Here is an 8,521-nt window from a genome sequence, read left to right as displayed (position 1 = left end):
CCCCGCCCCCCCCCCCCCCCGCGCCCCCCCGCGGGGGGCCCAATCTACAGATTCAATGCAATCCCCATCAAAATTACAAATCAATTCTTCTTAGAGATAGAAAGAACAATTTGCAAATTCATTGGAATAACAAAAAACCCAAGATAGCAAGAACTATTCTTAACAATAAACGATCTTCTGGGGGAATCACCATCCCTGACCTCAAGCTGTCCTACAGAGCAATAGTGATAACAACTGCATGGGGTCTGCCAGAGCCTGAGACACACAGAGGTGTGGGGGAAATCCTGGGTGGGGAGGGGGAGGGGGAGGATGGGTGGGGACATATCCTCATAGAAGCAGGAGGAGGGGGGATGGGATGGGGGTTCCTAGGTGGTGGGGAAAGGGGATTACATCTGAAATGTAAAAAAAAATCCAATAAAAAAAATTTAAAAAAAGTAATCCACAAGTCCAATTTGTGTTGCCCATATACTGGGCGGGGGGGCATCCACTGGTGCATGGTCAACCTACCAAGGGTCATGCCCTCATGACAACTTATTCCCCTTTCCTGAAAGTCATCAACTGTCAATACCCCCTCAGCTAGGGGTAGGGGCTCCTGTGCCCCTCCTTGGAATTCTTTTATTTTTAATATTTTATTTATATTTCAGAAGAGCCAGGGCTGCACAGAGAAATCCTGTTTCACAAAACAATTATTTACGGCCTGAGTTTTTCTTCTTTATTTATTTGTTTATTTATTTATTTATTGTATGTGAGTGCACTGCTGCTGTCTTCAGACACACCAGAAGAGGGCATCGGATCCCATTACAGATGGTTGTAAGCCACCATGTGGTTGCTGGGAATTGAACTCAGGACCTCTGGAAGAGCAGTCAATGCTCTTAACCACTGAGCCATCGCGCCAGCCCTAGTTTTTCTATATAGAACATCATATTATCTGTTAAGTATGAAGGGTTTTATTTACTATTTTCCATTCCGTTTACCCTTTATTTCTTTCCCTTGTCTTATTAGTTAGATCTCTAGCACAAAGCTAAAGTGACAAGAGTGAGTTTCTTTGGTTCATAAACCAAAGGGAAAGCTTTTATGTTTCACTGTGATCTCTACGATTTATAGAACTCTATTGAAAATTAAGTGAGTTCATTTCTATCTTCCTAAACTGTGCTAATTTGGGGGTTTGTGACTAGATTTTTAATTACATTAATTTTCTACATTTAGTGAAACCATTATGACTATTCCTCCTCTGTTCCTACTGTTAATGTGAAAAATCACAGTGGTTTTCAAAAGCTACTTTGCTATAAACACTTAAAAGTATATTGAATCTATCACTGGGGTTCAATGGCCACCAGCAGCTGACCACACCCCTTCCCTCCTCTAGGCTTGATTTATATTCTCTTTCTGAATACTTCCTAGAGCCCACCCCACCCCTCCCTGCTAGCTAGCTTACCTGGCTCCCCTGTACCTGTTCCTGCCACAGGGCTTATTCTGCATGAACCGCGCAGAGGCTCTCTGCCTCTCTTTGGCACCAGTGCAATGGGACCTGGGTGGGAACGGGGGCGACTTGGTGAAGAGGAGACCCTTCTCAGTTTCTTTGGCTTCTTTTTGTGTGCCATGCTGTTTTCCTATAGGAAGACACAAGAGCAAAATCAAACTCTTTAAAAGCAAGTCAGGTGCTCTTGGGGTGGGACTATTTGACACTTAGCTGTGTCTTCAATGCAGCCTCTGGTTGGTCGCAAAGCACCTCTGCCATGTTGGTAACTGGGTCCTTTTTCTTTTCCGAACTTTGGCTGTTTTTGAAACAGACATTCACACAATGGAGATACTTTAGTCTATAGAAAAAAAGAGAGAGAGAGAGAGGCTCTTTGAGGTCCCCACTACACTTTAAATCTGGACCTAAGTACAGGAGTATGGCCTTACTCCACCAAAGCAACCAAAGTCAAGACTTCGAAATGTCAGCTTACAGCACCATGGGTGAGCCTGCCTCTAGTGGAGATGTTTCACTGAGTGTAAATGCTGATCCCAGAAAGGAGGCAGGCCTACCCACATGGAAGAGACCTTCTCTTTGTAGTTTTACTAAATCACTACACCAGTCAATAATTGCTCAGCCAATCCATGCTACCCCAAGGCCAAGCTCTACCCTCACAGGTTTCTCAGTGGAGAACAGACAAGTCCCACCAGCGGCAGCTTGGTTATGACAGGCTCTGCTCACCCCTTTAGGAGCACACTGTTCCTAACCCGTCCTGGGAGAAGTCCTCCTCAGAACTGCTCTTACAATGGTGAGAAGAGCAGGGTTAAGGAACATAAGAGTGTTGGGGTGTGGGAGGCACAGAGGCCATTAAAAAGGAATGTCCTCCTCTAATATAAGCCTTAGGAAGAGGGTCTCACTTGCTCTTCTCCACTTCTGAAAGATCACATGCTTTCATTTCAAGACACCTAGATTATACAGAGTTCCAGCTCTTAAGACATTTAGGAGTTAATATCCAATGCACATTTTCTGAAGTTTTATTTATAAATATACTCGATGATTTTCAATGTCTCTAACACTCTACCTATGCTCTTCTGTATTTCTTGTAAATACCAAGGAGCAAAGGTTCTGTGGACCACACCTAGAGCCAGCAGTTAAATTTGTTACTGCAAACAAGGACATAAATTCATGACTTCAAAATGAAAACAACTTTAAAATCAGAGTGCTGGAGTTCTGTAAAGTCACAACAAGGAGAGAAACAGTCTGTCCATAAGCTTAGTGGTCACCTGACTGCATGGCCATGCCACTCCCCTTCTCCCACTCACTGCCACAGAGACACTCTCCTGGCCCTGCTCAGAACTGGGACTTGCTGTTGACCCCAGCCTGGTAAGCAGAGCTGAAAGGTCAACCTAGGCAGTGCTGGAGACTCTGTGCTTCTAATCAAAGGAGCAGGATACAGAGTCCCAGACACCATCACCCTCCTCTTTCTACCTCCAGTGTGAACCTAATGCCTGGAGCTGTGAGCAGCATCAGGCACACAGTAGGACAGGAGAAAAAAACAACAGGAGAGGAAGAAAACCATCATGGTTAAGTAAGGAAAGGATAAGCCATACCAGTTTATCTGTGTGCTTTAAGCAGTGTTCATATTTCACTTGGTTTTTCCCAGGTTTTTTAGATGAAATGACTTTGTCTATAATTTTCTGCTGAAGAGGCTGTGCCACATTTTCAACCCATTTCTTATGTAACAGCTCTTTTCTTCTTTCCTTAAAGACAGCCAGATGCTGTAAATATGTATCCAATCTCTAACAAAGTCATAGAAAAAGGCAAATTACAAACATTTTCACTTATTATCATTTTCTTAGTGAGGGAGGAGATACTCATAAGCTCTGCTATCTGTGCTGCCTACTCAAGTCAAATAACTGGGTGCAGAATAAACTTCAGAAAGAGAACACAGGACAGGAAGAAAATACGGAAAACTCTAAATGTCTACACCTTTGGATTAAACTGTTATCCAACTCATAAACCAAATTTCGCTTTTCCTAACTCACTCACCAAATTCTTATTTCTTTCTAAAATTTTCAAAATGTTACCTAGTCATGCATTCCATATCTAGGATTCACCGCCAAGGTCTGTGCCTGAGCAGGAAGAGCAAGTCCAAGCAAGCAGTCTAGCAAGTGGCTCGGCTTGCCTTGATGCCATTCTCTGCTGCTTTTGGTACTCAAATGAGGATTTATAGGCAAGCAATTAGTTACTGCCCAGCCCACTGCTCTCTCTAAACTATTTTGAAAGAGAGAGAATGTAAATTATGAATCACAATAAAAATGCCGAGGAATTGTTATAATACTAAATTTCAATCTTTCAGACGAAAACTCCTTTAAAGCTTGTTAATCTCATAGAGATTATTAGTCATTTAACTGGTCATTACCCTTAAATACTAATTAATTGCTGGTGGTTTTATATAGTCCAATACAAAATGAAGAAGTGGGGAAAAGAGGCCAGGTTTGGTAGAAAAGATGTTTTGTTTAGTATAAGACAAAGATGGCCGGGCGGTGGTGGCGCACGCCTTTAATCCCAGCACTTGGGAGGCAGAGACAGGCGGATTTCTGAGTTCGAGGCCAGCCTGGTCTACAGAGTGAGTTCCAGGACAGCCCAGGCTACACAGAGAAACCATGTCTCGAAAAAAAAAAAAAAAAGACAAAGATGGGGAACAGTTAAAACAGTCACTTAGCCCCCTCAAGGGCAAGCAGGTCCATATAAGATGTGGGACATTTCAGTCATCCCACAGGGAGTAACACATTCTCAGCGCTCCACGGCTTGTGAGTGCCACCAGAGGTGCCTCATTCTGCCTGCAAGTGAGTCTCTCGCAGAATATCACAGTCTAAATGTTAAGTGTCCCCCCCAAAACTTGAATGCTGGTTTGTGTTTCCAACTAGTGGGGCTATTGGGGTGGGGTGGGATCCTTAAGAGGCAGGGCTGGTTGTCAAGAGCATGCATTTGAAGAAGACACTGAGACTCCGGCCCCTTCATTTCTTTCATTTTGCTTCCTGGACAGCCAGAGGTGAGCAGCTCTGCCACTGCTTACCATCGTGCTCTGCGTTATACAGACGCTCAGTGATGGATGGCGTGACTGTGAGAAAGCCCCTGAGTCTCTGAGACAAACACATCTCCGCTCTCCTAAGCTTGTTCATCTTCCCAGCAGAGCATGGCGCCGGCAGCTCTTGGTCATGCTGCTCAGCACCAGGCCTGCTCCTCAGAACACAGTGCGTAGTCAGAGCTTACCTTCACAACATAGTTTTCTCTGAATAATATTGCATGCACAGCTTCGTCGATGTCTTCTCTAGCTAATACCTAAAAACAAAATTGAATGGTAGGTCAAAAATTCTGAGGGACCAATTGGGATGACAAATCCCAGGGCAATATTCCAATATCGCTAGTACAAATCTGATGCCTGTATCTCAAAACATAGTTTTAATTTGTTACTGTGGAAAGATTTAAATACTATTCTCCATGAACCCATAACCTAGTTTTAATAAGTTGCAACTCAATCTCACTTCATATAAACCTCTACTCAGTTTTCTGTCATCCACCTACACTAGTTTGAAACACATTCCCTGACATATCATTACATTGTATTTTTGCTAATGTTCCAAGAAGTTGGGGTTGAAGCGATCGCTCAGCAGTTATAAGCACATACTGCTCAGGCAGAGGACCAAGTCTAAATCCTTGCACCTGAGTCCAGCAGTTCAGTTCACAGCTGCCTGTAACTCTAGCTCCACAGAACCCAACACCTCTGGCCTCTGTAGGCACCTGCACTAAAGTGCACATACCCACAAATAGCACATAATTCAAAATAAAATAAGAAAGTCCAAAGAAGCTTACAAATCATTTTTACATAAAATGAGCTCTCTTCTTCAGACATTCTTATATCTTAGGAGCCTCTTGAAGACTTGTCTTCGGCTAGATCACTTCATACATCAAAACCTCAAGGGTTGGGAATGTGGTTCAGTTGGTGGAATGCTTGCCTGGCAGACATGTAGCCCTCTAAGCTCTCAGTTCAAGCCCTAAAATAGCACAGAATAGGTGTGGTGGTGGTAGAGGCTAGCCTGGGTTACATGAGACCCAAAAAAGAAACAGCAAAACTCAGAAAATTCAATTTAGAGCTGGACTCAGAAAAGCAGAAAACTCAACTCGGTGTAACTGGCCCAGAGCCTCAGAGCTGTGCAGGATCTTGGAGCTTTCATTGTGAGTCTGAAAACGTCAGTGCACCAAACCCTCACTAGGGTGCTTTTTCAGCAGCATTGCTGTGAACAGCTCAGCAGCTTTTCTCCTGAAATGACTAAAGAGGAACAACTGGGAAGGCAATGAAAATCGAGCGTCTGGGAGACATGCACTGTTACCTAAATAATGGCCCCTCGTGAAAACTCTTATAATTTCTTGGAATTTTGTTATTCCACTGTGGCTCATTCTTCTGTTCTACCACACTGGATGTATCAAGACCAACTAAATCCTAACCTCAGGTACCACAAGTGTAAATAAGATAATTTCCACCCATAATTTATGCTCACATGAAATCCAACATCCATTGGATCCATTGGATCTTCTCCAGTGTAAATTCTAGAATAGTACAATTTTACTTTAAAGCCTGGTCAGAATTATCTTAAAATGGCAATGGAAAAAAAAGTATGTAAAACAAAATGTTCCCCTGATACTACACTGTAAACATAGAATAATCTCTATTTAGAGAAGTAGGAACACATGTTGATAAGTCATTGGTATACTTATCACATATTTTAGCCTTCTTAGTAAGATTATAAGTAAATGAACAAATGTAATATACACTCTTAGTCAACAACTCTTTTTATAAAAAAAAAAAAAAAAGTTAGGTAGGATGGCACACACCTTTACTCATACCACTCTGGAGGCAGAGCCAGGATCTCCAAAGCTCCAGGCTAGCCTAGTCTACATAGCAAATTCCAGACCAGCCAGGTCTACTATAAAATAATAATAGTGGTGATGAGGAAGAGGCGGAGAGGATGACGAGAGGCTGTCAGTGGGTCAGCCGGTAAAGGTGCTTGCCACCATGCCTGACCACCTGGCCCTGGCACACGTGGTAGGAGAGAACCCACTCCTGAAAACTGTCCTTTGGCCTCCTGTCCCTGTCTGTTTGCCTTCTGCATATACATACATACAGATAAATATAATTTAATTCTTAAAAAGAGATCTAGATAATCTGTCATTGATAAGTCATTCTTTGAACTTTTTTCAGAAAATATAGACATGTTAATGATTCATAGCAGCTTCAATGAAATCCCTTGTTCACAAATGCAAAAATATTAAACTCATATTTCACAATTATTCTTGTCACAGTGGCAAAGTAGACAAGAAAAATTCTCAAGCGCTTTCCTTATTATGAGGCAAACTGTAGAATCCTCTAAAACTAAAGCTTTATGAACAAATCATTATCAGACGTGGAAGGGCAAGCTCTGGGCTGTCACATTCACCTACCTAGGTTACCAACCTGGCAGCCAGCCTGTCCTTCAGGATGGTTTTTGGTCAAATTTGTACCTAGGCATTTCCACTGGATCCTTCTACATACCTAATCTAAGCCATGAAATACTGAAAGCATACACATGATTGAGGCCAAATTGGCCCTAAACTCAAGGGATTTTTGTGTCCCATTGAAAGATGCCTCAAAAAGAAAATCAAGAGGCCTTGATGTACTTTCACTCAAGTGACTCTCAGGTCAGTCTTGACAGTGGATCCACAATAGGAACTATCACTTGGCTCCGAATAAATTAACTTGCTTCTTATTAAAAAGAAAGGAAGGGAGGAAGGAAGAAGAAAGACAAAAAAAAAAAAAAGCTGTGTAATGTTACCTCCATTAAAGAAACAGACTCAGGCTCTGGCCATTCCTTTAGTTTCTCCACACTGAAATGTTCTTCACAGTTTGAAGTTTTTGTGTCAGCCATAAGTAGTAGAATCCCTGAGTAAGAAAAACGGAGGAAACTTAGTATATCAATGTGGAAAATGTATGGTCTTAAGAGACTCGAACTAGGTTTAGACACCCCTCTTTCTCGTGTCCTAGAGACCCCTCCCTCGCTATCCTGGAACGGAAGCAGATTACTGGTTACATAGCCCGAAGCTGAGGGTGATGGCTCTCGGCAGGGAGAGGTGGCTGCCTCAGGCTGCAGGCCTCCCCTCAGAAGGATGTTCCTGGGCTGGTGAGCGGGTAAGGGAGGCTACCTTAGGCCTCAAATGGAAGCGCCCGCACTGGTGGCTCCACCTTAGGTCCCACAGGCCTCACCTCAGATGGCTACTTCTGCGCTGCTGACTGCTTACCTCAGGCCCGCAGGCCTCCTCTCAGATGGACGTTCCCGCGCTGTTCGCTGGTCACTACAGGACACAGGCCTCCCCTCCCAACAGATGGATGCTCCAGTGCGGGTCACTGGTCACCTCAGGCCCACAGGCCTCCCAGGTTGCCTCAGGGCTGGCCTACTCTCCAGCTGGCTGCTGCCCTGTGCACACTGCGCACTGCCTCAGCCAGTTCCGGTGGGTGGTGTCTCAGCCTCAGTCGGTGAGTGTACGAAGCAAGGCCGCGCGGTCTCGCTGGCCTGCGACACCAACGTCCCTGGGAAGGAGAGAGAATGGCATATCCACAGGAAACTAGAACACTGTCTTTAAACTTAGCCTCTCTCCTTGCCTTTCGGAGGTGTTTCCCCTCAGTTTGTAGGTGTGTGGGATGTCAGAGTCCTTCGTTTGTTAGTATTGATATAGAAAAAATTTAAAAATTGTAAATACAAATGTATTTAATGTGAGTTGTGATAGCAAATTGTAACACCCGACAAATATTAAATATGGTAAAATATACAGTGTAACAGTATCACATTCTGTGTGGTAGTTGTCCACAACCTTTTTATATTTCATCTTAAGCCTATGCACCCAGGGGCCGGCCTGGAACTTGGAATTCTCCTGAATTAGCCTCCAGTGGGCTGGGTGGATTGCAGTCATGTACAATCAGAAAGAGACTCTTTCGAAGGAAATATTTATGAAGTATTGGGAACTGCTATT

At 43.6% G+C, this 8,521-nt stretch overlaps 1 protein-coding gene across 1 annotated transcript in view; it reads right to left on the bottom strand.

Moving 5' to 3' along the window:
* LOC114633112 (protein FAM228A-like) overlaps positions 1-7,949 on the bottom strand; it is a 25,590-nt gene extending 17,641 nt beyond the window's left edge. Inside the window, exons 1-6 of the mRNA XM_028781736.1 lie at positions 7,697-7,949; positions 7,330-7,436; positions 4,733-4,801; positions 3,067-3,255; positions 1,730-1,817; positions 1,436-1,610 (exon numbers count right to left, since the gene is read on the bottom strand). Of these exons, the coding sequence (XP_028637569.1) occupies positions 1,436-1,610; positions 1,730-1,817; positions 3,067-3,255; positions 4,733-4,801; positions 7,330-7,422 (614 nt within the window). The 5' untranslated portion in view covers positions 7,423-7,436; positions 7,697-7,949. The remainder of the gene's footprint in view (positions 1-1,435; positions 1,611-1,729; positions 1,818-3,066; positions 3,256-4,732; positions 4,802-7,329; positions 7,437-7,696) is intronic.
* Between the last annotated feature and the right edge of the window lie 572 nt (positions 7,950-8,521).

The sequence above is a fragment of the Grammomys surdaster genome, unplaced genomic scaffold (genome assembly GCF_004785775.1).
Source record: "Grammomys surdaster isolate TR1022 unplaced genomic scaffold, NIH_TR_1.0 523, whole genome shotgun sequence".
Taxonomy (NCBI): domain Eukaryota; kingdom Metazoa; phylum Chordata; class Mammalia; order Rodentia; family Muridae; genus Grammomys; species Grammomys surdaster.
The sequence above is the reverse complement of the archived record's forward strand: the minus strand, read 5'-3'. Positions and strand labels throughout refer to the sequence as shown.